The sequence below is a fragment of the Lathyrus oleraceus genome, chromosome 1 (genome assembly GCF_024323335.1).
Source record: "Lathyrus oleraceus cultivar Zhongwan6 chromosome 1, CAAS_Psat_ZW6_1.0, whole genome shotgun sequence".
Lineage (NCBI taxonomy): Eukaryota > Viridiplantae > Streptophyta > Magnoliopsida > Fabales > Fabaceae > Lathyrus > Lathyrus oleraceus.
The window spans coordinates 409,403,214-409,417,199 of record NC_066579.1 but is presented as its reverse complement, the minus strand read 5'-3'; the positions used below and the strand labels follow the sequence as shown (position 1 = coordinate 409,417,199).

The following is a 13,986-nucleotide window of genomic DNA, read 5'->3' as shown; positions in this document are numbered from 1 at the left end:
TTTGTTGCCAGTCCAACTTCCTTTTCCTTTCCTTTCTTTTACTGATTGCGCCTGTAAAACCATATCACTCTTCGACTTTCCTGCAACTCTTTCAACCATTCTTTGTTCATGAGATTCAAGCGTCCCTTGAAGCTCTTCCTTTGTCAGTTTTGATAAATCTTTCGACTCTTCTATGGCTACTACCACGTGTTCGAACTTTAGAGCCAACGACCTCAAGATCTCTCCAACGACAGATCTTGATGTCAACACTTCTCCACATACCTTGATTTGATTCACTAGTTTCGTAACCTTGGTGAAGAAATCAATTATGCTTTCATTGTCTTCCATATGAAGCAATTCATACGTCCACTACGCCAAAAATGACTTTTAACAGCGCATCTTAGACAGCGCTTTTAAAAGAAAGCGCTGTCTAAGGTTAAAATAAAAATAAAACACGGAAAATGTTCAAAAAAATAATGAAAGCGCTGTCTAAGGGGGGGTCTTAGACAGCGCTTTTGTAAAAGCGCTGTCTAAGACCCCCCCTTAGACAGCGCTTTTAGAAAGCGCTTTTAAATATAGACCTTAGTCAGCGCTTTTGAGAAAGCGCTGTTTAAAGTCTTTCAATTAAAAAAAAATTATCATAATCATCCCACATCATGAACTCCAAAGCCACAACTTTTGTTTTCTGCTTATTTCAATCTCCGAATCTCACACACAACACGTAAAGAGAAGATGAAGATGGAAGCTTCAGTTTCAGCAGTGGAGAAAACTCTTCGTCACCGTGTCAACCACCAAACTCCACAGAGATGCTAACCTCCCTGCGTTTTCAACCTTCAAACCACCCACCCGTTTTTCTAACCTAACCTAACCTCTCCTTCACTAAACCCACCATCAACAACACTCTCTCACTACAACAACCTAACCTCTCCTTCACTAAACCCACCGCACTTCCCAAACTCATCTCTTCTTTCTCCTCCCACTCGCCTCAACCGCCACATTACATCTCCACCGTCGGATCTTCGTCGCTCAACCCCTCCCACTGGAACCTCACCCAACGCCACCTCACTCTCCTCCAAGCCTTCGCCCTCGTGGTACCTTACCCTATCTCTCTCTAATTACAATTTCAATTTGTCGATTCCTCAATTGATTTTAGTTTTTTTTTTATCGTCTCAGACGGCGATATTTACAACGTGGCTTTTTGGTTATGCAATTCCCACGATTCTGGTTTGTGTTTCTCTAAAGCCTTGTTTGGTAGTAAACAATTGTTTCTGAAATAGCTTAATTTAAAATCTGATATAATGAGAGTGATTAATAATAACACAGGCTTTCAAGAAAGCGGCAGAATCACTTGAGAAGGTTATGGATACAGCAAGAGAGGAACTTCCTGATACCATGGCTGCAGTTAAATTATCAGCCATGGAAATCAGTGACTTAACCACCGAGCTCACTGATTTTGGGTAATTTCTTTTTTTTTCTTTCTTAATGTAAATGACATTAAAGTTTAAAATTAGAATAACAAAACATTGGTTGGTTTTTGTTTCTGTGATGATGCAGACAAGAGATTACCCAAGGTGTTAGAAGCTCCACTCGCGCGGTTCGCTCGGTGGAGCAGGGGCTTCGCGGTTTGACCACTATGCCTTCTTCTTCAGGTTACTTACTAAATTATGAGTATGAGTCTTAACTAGTAGTTAGATTTCTATAATTTGAGTTTGTAGATGAATTGTAAAACTATTATATTGTGGCTGCAATTGCTGGTAATTTAAAACTATGCCTTTTAAGCAATGTTGTTCATTCTGTTATATATAGCTTCTTTGCAGGGAATGGAATACAGCCCCTATACTGAGGCTGATTCGGGTGCACTTTCGGTGGGAAGAAATGCAAGGGGCATGAAAGAGGGTATTATTAAGGGTCGTTCTATGTTGAAGATGTTTTTCTCCCTTGCCAAATTTTCAAGTTTTGCTCTCAACTTCATCACCAGACGTGGAAAAAGGTAGAGGTAGAGGCAGAGGCAGAGAAGTTGCTTGATTTCTTCAGTGGGAGCCCTGAGCAGCACCAAGGTTCTCTTCTCTATTGTGTTATATGAGCTTCTGTTTGTTGGCTGTGTACTTTTGACTTTTTTCTCTTGTTATGTATTGCAATAGAGATGTTTCCCTTTCATTGAGGCTATAGGGTAGTGTTATCAATAATGTGCATAGAAACCTAATAGGAAGAACATATTCTGTCTTTGGTTGAGTCAACGATGACATATTATCATGACCATTGCAAGTATGCAACTGATGTTTTTTAGGCACTGTTTGGTAAATATGTTTGGTGCATTTGAGTTAATGACCATGTTTTTTAGGCACATTTTGTAAATATGTTAGATGATTTTATGTTTGGTACATGATGAGTTTATGCATTATTCATGTTGTTTAAACTTGAACCTATTCTTGCTTAATATTGTGCACTTAATATGAAATTGTGTAGTTGTTTTGACCCAACAACTTTGTCACTGCCTGATAAATGCTTGTAATTTTTGTTGGCAGATAATAAGAGGTGTTTTGGAGCCGATAGTTACTTTGCAAGATCTGGAACAAAAACCGCAACCGGTGACAATGCTTTACAAGATCTGCCAAAAGAATGGTAAAAAAGTTGACATAGAACAACAGAGAAATGGTGCCAAAAGCACGGCCAATGTCTATGTTGACGGAGAGTTGGTTGCATCCGCTTCCTCAGACCAAAAGGATATTGCAAGGCTTGAAGCTGCCAAGGCTGCCTTGCATAAACTAGAACGCTTACTGCCTGCCACTACCATGATACGTGACTGTTATGTCGGCATTGATGGTACCTTTGAAGTTGAAGCTGCAAAGCAGAAGTTATATGCAATTTGTGGGATAAAAAAGTGGCCTAAACCAGTATACAGGTAAACACGGCTAGCTTGGCACTATAATTCATTTATAGTCTTGATTTCATTTTCTATGTATAAAAGTGTGTCTACCTGTCTTTTGGTTTCCTTGCTAGAATAACTTGAAGTTATATGGCAGGTTTGAGAAACCAAAAAATGACGAGGATGAAGAGTGTATTATTTTTTTAAAAATAGTGTTTTTGTTAGCTGGGACAGTTAAGTTATTGCTTGCATTTGAAGATTGCCTTCATATACCTAGTCACAAGGTCTAGGACACAGTAGAAACCTGCCTGTGGCATACAACTCAAATTGAAATATTATTGATCCCTTCCGGTGAATGGTTCACATCCATTTATAAAATCTGCCTTAATTATAAGAAAAATCAGATATTATTTCATCTAACCAAAAGGAGACAAACTTCAAATCATAGGATCAATAGTGAATTCTTCATAAATTTGGTTAATTTCTAAGTATTCAAAAGTAAATAAGAAACTTGATATATGCAACAATAATGTATATAACTGATGCTATTTTTTTCCTTCTTCAGTTCTTAACTGTAATAGATGATCAATGCTACATTGTTCTTTACTCTGAGTATATTGCTTAACACTGAGAGAAATTACTTTAGTCATGCCCGATATATAACTTGAGTACCAATCAACCTAATATTTTGAATTCATTCATAAGAAAAGTCTGTACTCCTTTTTAATCTGAATCAAAGTAGTTGTAAGCTATATAAACAAGATTCAATTATTCTTTACCTTAAATGTTATATACAGGAGGTTCTCCTAAACAATTTGTACTCTGATGCTCCTGGCCTGGCCTACATAACGCCTTTATTAGGTGTAATCCTAATTGGATCCTGGTGGCTGGGTGTTTGGTTCTCTACATCCTTATCCATGACTGAGAGATTTAGTTATGCCTCTGCCCTCTTTTGGGCTATTAGTTTTATACATCTACAAAGAGAAACTCAACAATAATTGTTTTGGGGAGTTGAAATTTTCTACTATCTAATTAATCTTCCTTGTTATTTAAGTTGATTTGCTTGTGTCGAGCTTGTAAACTGATTTCTTGCTTCTCTATGATGTTTTACAGCATTGTGAAAGATGAAGGTACTCCTCAAGATAAGAAATTTGTCACTGCTGTACAAATAGCTACTCCATCTGCCACACTCCAAATGTCTGGAGATGAGAAATCTCGGGTGAAGGATGCAGAGAACTCTGCAGCTTCTTTGATGATTCGGGCCTTACAACAACACAAGTATGTGTGACAATTGTGGCCTCCCAAAGTAGTGGTTCTAAGTCTATGTTAGTTTTTGATTTGTGAGAAATAGATACCTGAGTGTAGTTGTAATTGTAGTCTATGTATAGTAAAATTTGATTTTGAATTATTCAATTTTATAAAATTGATTTTATTTATAAAATTATAAATTTGTATATATTTTGATACATTTAAGGCAAAATTGGTTTGAATTGGTATATATATATATATTTGTTAGCCAAAAATTGGTAGAAAAAAGGCCAAAATGGCATATATAAAATGTGATAATTGTCTGTCAAAATCTGGTTGAAAACAGGTAGAAATTCTGGTTTATAAACCTGGAAAAAATGTGGTTTAAAACAAAAGCTTCAAAAATTTTCGTATACCTTAGACAGCGCTTTTGTAAAAAGCGCTGTCTAAGGGGGGGGGGGGGGGGGGGGCTTAGACAGCGCTTTTTGAAAAGCGCTGTCTAAGGTATACCTAAAAAATTTAAAATAAGAGGGTCTTATAAAGCGCTTTTGGCCAAAGCGCTGTCTAGGGGGGGGGGGGGGGGGGGGCTTAGACAGCGCTTTTAAGATTTAAAAAAGCGCTGTCTAAACCTTTAGCAGCGGAGGTTTAGACAGCGCTTTAAAGCGCTGTCTAAGGCTAAAAAAAGCGCTGTCTAAGGTCTTGTTTGTTGTAGTGGTCCTTTTGTGAGTTTGTAACCTCACCTCTTTCACCTTCTCCCCGCTTCCAAACGACTTCTCCAGAATTTTCCATGCTTCTTTCGCTGACTCTACATCACTAGCCTTTTCAAAGTTATCTGCATCAACACATTGATGGATTATAAAGAGAACTTTATAATCTTTCTTCTTCAATTCTTTATGTGCAGCATTTTCTTAATCTATCGCATTTTCTGCAAGCGTTGTTACTCCTTCCTTCACAAGATCCCAAAGATCTTGATAACATAACACAACCTTTATCTGCTTGCACCAATTCTCATAATTGTTGTTCTTGAGAATCAGAAGATTTGCTGAAAAATGCTCGTTTGGATGATTCATTGTCATGGTGATTTTCTTCCTACGAATCGTTTAAATTGGAGCTTTTAATACCAGATGTTGAAAATCCACCACAACCTATGGATAATTTCTATCAATCTTGATGAATAAGATTGTTATCACCCACACAATGACAATAAAATAAAAGAACAACGGAGAAAGAAAGAAAGAACGATGGAGAAGAAGAATATTTTCTGCAGAGTTTCTCTCTATCCACAACTTGTGAAAAACTTCTTATTCACTTTGCAACTGTAAAATTATGTGAATACAATGTTATGAATACATCATTCACTTCATTACAAGAATAAGAGTTACTCTCTCTATTTATAGATTTAGGTTAACTTACTCCCCAAGACAAAACCCAAAATTATAAAAGTCCAAAATAATTAACACTACAAAAAATAGACATAAGTCGAAATCCTGTATGAAACAATATGTTTTGACACACTAATATAACTTAAGACACTAGGTGATTCGACATTCCTTACTTTTGTCGAGCAATCTGCTTCAATACAAGGAATTACAATTCAACAAAAAAAATCTCTAAATGTGATCTCTCCATAAATGACGTTATAAGCTCAATTCTCAATTCTCTTCAAAATGATGAACACCATCCGATCAATCTTTGTATCATAAGGGTGATACTATGGGTGCCATATAATATTTTTCTTCCGTATTGATATCTTTAACTCCTTCTTCAAGTCACACTCTTGAAAATATTTTAAATATAAATTATAAAATAAATAAAGTAATTAAAAATTATAAAATTATAAAATAAATAAAAATGAATTACTTCCCAATGCCATGCCATAATCGGTGATCAACATGATACTCGAACTATGTTAAAAAAAAGTGAAAAAGTGATGTTGTTGCTCCTGAAGTATGGCTTGCTCCTACTGCTGTGCATCCATAACCTGTTGTGCTTTGAAATTGAAGATGATTTTGTTTTCAAGCACTTTACACTACACCACTGAAAACATATTGAAAAAACAATAAATACATTAAACTAAAAACAAATTCCTTTTTAATAATTTTAGTATACGAGTATATATATATGAAGAGAAATCATTGAAAAATATAGTGGTGAAGATAAAATTATTAAGGCATAGAGTAAAATTTTCCAAATATTAACTTATAAAATATAGTGGTGAAGATAAAATTATTAAGGTATTGGATAAAATTTTCCAAATATTAACTTTGTAATCACATGATAAGGAATAATAATAGCACAAACATATAATACTCAATATTAAAGACTTGTGAAAAACTTAATTATACTCTTGACTATTAATTTGACATTGAATGACATGGTTATTCTCTTTGCTTTTGCAATGGTAGTGGTCCAGCTAGTTTCTTTTTGATTTATGCGATTACTCTATCTTATATTTGTAACCTTCTGATTTATTAATACATATATCAAAATATTCATGTACTATATTTAATATATTTTATTCATACAGATTATTTACATATACCATCCAAAAAAACCTACTATACACATTTGATGCTACAGTTAATTTATACTAAACAACAAAATTTCACACAATTATCATATAACCTCGTGTTGCCTTACCAGGGTGCCAGCTTGATAATTAAGCATCTCTAATCTCAATTATACTCCACCATTATGTGTTCACGGGTTCACTTAATTAATTAATTTTTAATTAACATTTTATAATCCAAACACATATAAATCCCCTCTAACCTCACTAATTTTTCATCAGTCAAATTAATACTAATCCTCAAGCATATCTTATAGCAAAACTAATAGTTTTTTGAAATGGCTTCTAAGATTATTAGTGTTGCATTTTTCCTATGTCTCAATTTTTTCTTCATCACTATAGTGAACTCCAACTATGTTATCCCTGAAATTCCAGTGCCAATTCCAAACCCAACAATTGACCCTTATCCAAAGGCTACATGTCCTATAAATGCACTTAAATTAGGTGTGTGTGCAAATGTGTTGAACTTGGTGAAAGCTAAAGTGGGGTCTCCACCAACACTCCCTTGTTGCACCCTAATTAAAGGTCTTGCTAATCTTGAAGTTGCAGCATGCCTTTGCACTGCCCTTAAAGCTAATGTCCTTGGTCTTCACCTTGATGTTCCTATTGCTTTGAGTGTCATTCTCAACAATTGTGGATTGAACAACTCTGGTTTTCAATGCCCTTAGAATATTAATTTTTCATTGGCACCATATTTATAATTTCATGTGTTTCTTTGTCATATTTGTGTACTTTGTGTGTGTGTGTTTTTGTTGCAATATTCTTGACTTCTTACTCCTTCATTATTGTTCTTCTATTATATGGAAGATTATAAATCTTCTCCATCTGCTTTATCTATTGTATTAAAGATTTAGTACAAATAAAACTTTGTGGTTGACAAATTTCTCAATTGTATACCTTGGTTCTAAAGAAAATAAATTATTGTGAAAAAAAATGAAATTATAAAAATGTACTAGAAAAGTACATCTATGTATCTAATTTTATTAGCGAGAGAGCTAGTAAAGTTTGAATCGGATCCTCAGTGAATTTGTCTCTAAATAAATTATATATCTTTTTTTCTTTGAGATAATCTCCTTATATATAACTCCAACTCATTTCACATTTATTGTGATCTAGAATTGAATTTATTGGTTGTCTATTTAATTGCACAAGTTTGAAAAAACATTTCTCTTCAAAGAGATCCATTTATTTGGTGTTTCCTAATAGTTGTATCTAGAGTCTAGTTTGGCATGATTTGTGAATTTTTTAAAAGAAGAAAAATTAGGAGTCAAATATAATTTAGTTCAACTCTTCTAATTATATACTATAAAGATTTTCGTGGAAAACATGTTAAATTACAAAGACATGTATGATCCTATTGAGGAAAAGAAATGCTAAACTTAGTGATAAGTTTGATGTTGACTAGAAGAAGATTAATAGAAAGACAATTCATATAATTAGATCCGCATGTTGAAATCAAAACTAATACTAAAAATATATGGAATTAATTGAAAGAGTTATATGAGTGTAAGAACTTACGAAATAAAACATGTTTGATCCTAAAGTTGATTAATAGGAAATAGAAAGATGACAACTCAATGACATAACATACAAGTGTGTTTTAGAAGTCTGTGTATTAATTGATATGTATTGATATTAATTTGAATAGCATGTTGTAAGCCTTATTATTGCTTAATTACTTTTCTAATAATTGAGAAGTTCTTGTTGTAACATATAAAATTCAACTCCAAATGGGAAGATGAAAATTTTAAATGTTTAAAGATAACATGCTTAATGAATAAGCTAGAATAAAGTAGCATGATTTGATTGTTACTTATTTCATTCTAAAGCTCTAGTTACATAGTCATGAGAGCGAAGCTATACAAAAAAATTTCATAAGCTTAAAAAATCTCAGAATTACGACAAGTTAAGAACTAGAAAAGAAGTTACATTAGAAAATTATGACAAAGTGGAACACATAAAACTAAAAGGAAAATTCTTTAAGAGAGAATATTCAAGGAAAAGAGATGAAAATACAGAGAAGAAACCTAATAAAAGATACAACTGCAATTGCACGTGATAGTGAATTCTCCATTGTTTATGTTGATAATTTCATAAATCTCGCATGTTAGGATTTAAATTAAATTATTGATTATGGAGTCTCGTACCATATTACTCTTAGACGTTATTTCTTCTCATCTTGTATTGTTGTTGATTTTGACACAATAATAATAAGAAATAAAGAAGTTTTTAAGATTATTGGTATGAGAGATGTTTAGGTTAATATTGGTATTAGATGCAAGCTTCAATTGAAGAATGTTAGACATATTTATGATATTAGTGTCAACTTGATTTTTGTCAAAGCCTTAGGTGTTGAGGGTTATCACACTTACTCAGTCCACAAAAGGACCACTAGTGGTAGCAAAGGAAAAAACTTGCAGTATTCGTTAAACGATGCATATATAACTAAACCATAAACCCTAAAACTTAGTTGTACAAGGAGATACAAAGGAAGTTGAAGACATATCTAGTGATTTATGGCATACAAAGGTATATGCGGAGAGTATTGCAAATAACATTGAATAAATCTTAATAATACTGTTTCCATGACAGTGCTACAAAAAGTTTGATTATTTCATAAAGAATAATGGGTATGGTATATCTATTAGTGACTAGTGTGTGTTTGTGAATGAATTATCAAATGTTGATTCTTTTATTCTCTTGTTATATATTAATAACACATTGATTGTTGGTCATGACACTAAGAAGATTCAAAATTTAGAGAAAAACTTAAGCAAGTCGGTAGTAATGAATGACTTGGAACCTAGACAAAATATTTGGGGAGTGATGATTTATTATGATAGTAAGAATGGTAAATCATACCTGTCTCAACATAATTACATTGAGAAGGTGTTAGTGTCATACCCCAATTTCGTCCGGGTAAGAAAAATCTTTCACCAACATTCACAACCAGAAGTCATAAGGCATAAACTCTATCTTAGGGTTTCTCAGCCCTAAACTACTCCAAACTCCCCATCCTTCCTAAAGGCACATTCAATACTCACATGTTCATTCTAAAGAAAACTCCCAGTGTCATCAAACTTTCAACAATTCTTTCAGTGGCGTTTCATCTGTTAAGTTCCTTGTTCATGACCCAAAACATCTGTTGCGTCTGTCTCTTATAGCTGCTACTAAAGCATGGGATGGTATACGCATTTTTGGGACTTGTTGGTTAAAAGGCCCATTTTAGTTATCCATGAGACCTTTTGGTTTAAAAGCCCACTCCTATCAACATGTCCACAATTAATATTGCCAGTTCAAATCTTTTTTACACATACTAGTCCAAGTCCACTTTCTTATTAGCAAGTATTAAAAGCCATTTTTACTTGTGATGATCACTTGATTAGCCCAAGTTTGCAAGCCCATTTTTACATCCCAAATATTTGTGCCAAATCCTTCATAAGTGTCTAAATTCAAGTTGCATTTTTGAAGCATGTATATGATTGTTTTAATCTAAGGTTAATTATAGGAAGAAACTATTATGATGAATAACATTTTAAGGCTCTCGTATTTAGACCTATGCACCATGATCTTTTATTGGCTTCATACTGGAGTTAAGCTTTCAATGCTTTGACGTATGTTTCATTTTATTCCTTTGGTTATGTTTTTATTTGACCGATAATAGTATACAAACAATCACTCTTTTATTTTATAGTGGCCCAAACAGTTTTCAAATGAGATATTACTCTAAGACTTGAGCATTTTAATTGTTACATAAACAAAGTTCTAAGCTTAGGGCCTTACATACATTATAAGATAGTCCAAAAGTTAATACATATTATCAAAAAGTGTACAAGCATACATCCTATCCTAATGTATGAATAATCAAGGTTGCTGCAAATCCAGCTGTTGAAAACAGATTTTTCAAAGAAACCATTGCCAAAACCATCCTTTGGATTGAAGCGCCCTAATTCCAACTCCTTCATGAAGCTGGTACAACGGACTGTCCTTCCCACTTGGACGTGCCATTGTGACTTGCGGAAAACAATAGCTTAAGTCAGAAGTCTTATCACCGAAAGCACTTAAAAGCTGAAGAATAATTAATAATTTAATAAGGTAAACACTTTGCACAGAGGACCACAAGGAACACCAAGAGCGTATTCGTTACAGACAAACAAATTCATCAGTAATGAATTCACAAAATTTGGATCCCACGAAATCTGGGATAAGCAAAAGATATCCTGACGGATTTATCCTAGGATATACTAGCTTATCATTAAAAGGATAGACTTCACAATCTCACTATAAGTACCCAGCTATGAAACTAAGTAAAAGACGACCGTTAATTCTGCAAAAAAATCTAAATAACCTTTCCATTAACACAACCATCCATAGCATTCAAGAGGAGAAGAGAACAGAGGAAGACGAAGAGAGATTTAAAGAAAAGGAGGAAACTTATCTGAATCGCGCCGGAGAAAGCATCGCCGCCAGACTGGCTCCGACTGAGTAGTTTTCTTCTCTCTCCTTTGCTTGAAATCTGCATACCATCTCATTCGCCTTTCCAAACTGAGTAAAAACCCCCCAATATTTTCTTTAAATCGCAACTGTAGAGGCTTTAATTTTGGAATTAGGGTTTACTATTTGAACTGTTTTTTTGTTGTTATTTGGTTTTGTCTTGTTGGTTAGGATGGTTGGTAGTGGTAAAAGTTGGACGGAGAGTTGAGTCCTCATCTTATTGAGGGCGTCGATCCGGTCGGAGGAGGACTTTTTCGCTTAATCTGAAGTCGGAGTCCTGGTCACCAGCAAAATTTAGGTAGGGTTAATGTTTGAAGTTTGGGTGTTTAGCGGTGGTTCGCCGGAGAAGAAGGTGACACGCCGCCGTTAGCCGGCAACCACCACCTTCTCTGGCAGGTCGCGACCGGAGGGGAAGATTTTCTTTTTGCAGAGCGTTTTTGGAGTTTAGATTGAAGAGAGAGAATTGAGTGTACCATTTAAGCTCTCTCTCTCTGAAGGAGGGCTTTTATCCATCTTGGTTTGGCCGCGCATGCAGGCCATGTGGCTTGGCTTTAGGTCTGCCACGTGTGGTTGACCGGTGGGTCAACCAGGGGATACCATGCGGATCCCCCCACCGTATGAAGGTGGTCCTCAGGTCTGCTTGTTAGTTAGATTTTTTTGATTAGGTTAGTATGGGGATCGAACGGTCAGGTCCCATTGGTCTAGGTCAACATGTTTGACCAGGAGTTTTTTTGGTTTTTCCTTGATAACGGGCCTCCGAATTGGGCCTGGTTGAAATTTATTTCCTGCACCCCTTTTTCTTTACAGTAGGCGCCCTAATGGGCCTCATTGGCTTCAAGGGCCCATCCTCCTCTTTTTTTGGACATTTTATTCATTTCTTTTGTTTAGTATAGTTTTGATTTGAATTTAGTTAATTAAAAACATGATTTTATTTATGAGTTAAAACTTTATCATAATTAACTAATTATATAATTTTAATTAATTAATATGTTGTATTATCATTATTTATTATTTAACATAAATTTATTTACTTTAGGGATTTATACGAAATATTATTTTATGCTTGTTTATTTAGTTGTGCAAATTCCTGAATACATATGTATGGTGTGCCACAATCATGACAAGCCACCTCAATTTCACCGATTTAAAATCATTCAAACCAATTTCGAAAATAAAATCACATATTTCTCGATTCAACGTCGAGCCCATTTTTCACACCCTTGTAAGTCGATTGCTTTTAAAGCATCGCCATCAACCCCACATAGCTTACTCTTGGGCTTTCTTACAATGAGACCTATTCGATTCTTATTTAATCGAGTAGAAGAACAATACACTAAAATAAAATTCATTTCATTCATAAATACCAAATTCAAAACCTCGATCCAATGTCGAGTATTTTATCCAAATCAAATTAACGTATCCAATCACAATCAAATACCATTTCATTTGCGAAATGAAAAGGGAGATGGTTTTGAGTTTTCAACTCCTCTCCTCGATTATTTGAATACGAGTTCTCTTACTCGGTTAGTCAAATAGTCGTCACTTCCATCCACCTAAGCACAAACAAATCGAATCCTTTTACAATAAGAAACGAAAAGGGAGATGACTTTGAGTCTTCAACTTCTCTCCTCAATTGTTTGAATACGAGTTCTCTTACTCGGTCAGTCAAATAATTGTCATTCCTCTATAAACTTCCAAACTCTGATTAAATCAAAACACTTTCATAATAAGCTAAAATGAAAAGGGAGATGACTTTGAGCCTTCAACTTCTCTCCTCATTTGTTTGAATACGAGTTCTCTTACTCGGTTAGTCAAACAACTGTCATTTTTCCGTAAATCAATCAAAACTGTACGAATAGGAAGATGGTATTGAGTTTTCAATTCCTCTTCTCAAATTCTTGGATATGAGTTGTCTTATTCAGTCATTCAAGTACTTGTCGTTCATTCTAAAATATGTCAACCATACGCAAACTTATTTTCATAATCACTCAGATGAAAAAGAAAGCGGTCTCGAGTCTTCTATTCCCTTTCCCGATTATTAGGATACGAGTTGTCTTACTCGATTATCTGAGTATTCGTCATCCATTCAAAACACCTTAATTATTATCAAATCCTTCCTATAATTAAGGATGAAAAATAAATTGGTCTAGAGTCTTATATTCCCTTTCCCAACTGTTAGGATACGAGTTGTCTTACTCGGCTATCCGAGTAATCGTCATCCAACCAAAAACATCTCAACCAATCAAAACATCTAACATATTATTCCAACTTGTCACCCCCGTGTGACCAAAACTCTTTTCAAAAAAAGACGCTGTTTATTCCCTTCTAACGCGCATAACAAACTAGTGTTCAAGCCTCCGCCGAGAGTAGACAAGCCAACGTTTAACCTTTAGGACGCGATCTAAAACAGTCGTTCACTAAAATACACCAACCAACCGTAGTTCCCTAAACTACGAATGCTCTGATTTCCTTATTGCACCATAAGGATATGTAGGTAGGAGATTGTTGTATCTTCGCGAGCACACTAATAAAAAAACCTCCCTTTTCCCCTTTCTGAGGTTCCCATCCATCTCTATTCAATTTTATTATCATTCGAAGAAAACAAACAACATTAACTAACATTCAATATGCAAATTCAACTAAAAGGTTCCCGTTGAGTACAACGGACGTGAGGGGTGCTAATACCTTCCCCTTGCGTAATCAACTCCCGAACCCGAATATGGTTGCGACGATCATTATTCTATTTTCTTAAACATTTTATCGATATTTTCCTATTCCTTCGTTGGGATAAATAAAGTTCGGTGGAGACTCTGTTCGAACATTAAGTTTT

At 34.7% G+C, this 13,986-nt stretch overlaps 3 protein-coding genes across 3 annotated transcripts; all 3 read left to right on the top strand.

Moving 5' to 3' along the window:
- Positions 1-845: 845 nt before the first annotated feature.
- LOC127112073 (uncharacterized) lies at positions 846-2,223 on the top strand (the record flags this gene model as incomplete). Its single annotated transcript, XM_051046263.1, has 5 exons — positions 846-1,070; positions 1,153-1,203; positions 1,303-1,436; positions 1,534-1,628; positions 1,786-2,223. Coding segments are annotated over 5 exons (693 nt in total), but the record flags the coding sequence as incomplete, so codon positions are not given.
- Positions 2,224-2,231: 8 nt separating this feature from the next.
- LOC127112068 (ribonuclease 3-like protein 2) lies at positions 2,232-4,180 on the top strand. The gene is made up of 3 exons (XM_051046262.1): positions 2,232-2,276; positions 2,505-2,881; positions 3,959-4,180. The coding sequence occupies exons 1-3, from the start codon at positions 2,232-2,234 to the stop codon at positions 4,131-4,133; spliced, it is 597 nt and encodes a 198-aa protein (XP_050902219.1). The 3' UTR covers positions 4,134-4,180.
- A 2,720-nt stretch (positions 4,181-6,900) lies between these two features.
- On the top strand, positions 6,901-7,731 carry LOC127076397 (14 kDa proline-rich protein DC2.15). The gene has a single exon (XM_051018041.1). The coding sequence runs from the start codon at positions 6,941-6,943 to the stop codon at positions 7,328-7,330; it is 390 nt and encodes a 129-aa protein (XP_050873998.1). The 5' UTR covers positions 6,901-6,940; the 3' UTR covers positions 7,331-7,731.
- The last annotated feature ends 6,255 nt before the right edge of the window (positions 7,732-13,986 follow it).

Excerpts from the sequence above, each read along its gene's own strand:
- LOC127112068 (XM_051046262.1), top strand. The coding sequence starts at position 2,232 with ATGACCATTGCAAGTATGCAACTGATGTTTTTTAGGCACTGTTTG. Across the intron at positions 2,277-2,504 it reads TGTTTTTTAGGCACTGTTTG|ATAATAAGAGGTGTTTTGGA; the intron begins GTAAATATGTTT and ends TTTTGTTGGCAG. Across the intron at positions 2,882-3,958 it reads TGGCCTAAACCAGTATACAG|CATTGTGAAAGATGAAGGTA; the intron begins GTAAACACGGCT and ends GATGTTTTACAG.
- LOC127076397 (XM_051018041.1), top strand. The coding sequence starts at position 6,941 with ATGGCTTCTAAGATTATTAGTGTTGCATTTTTCCTATGTCTCAATTTT.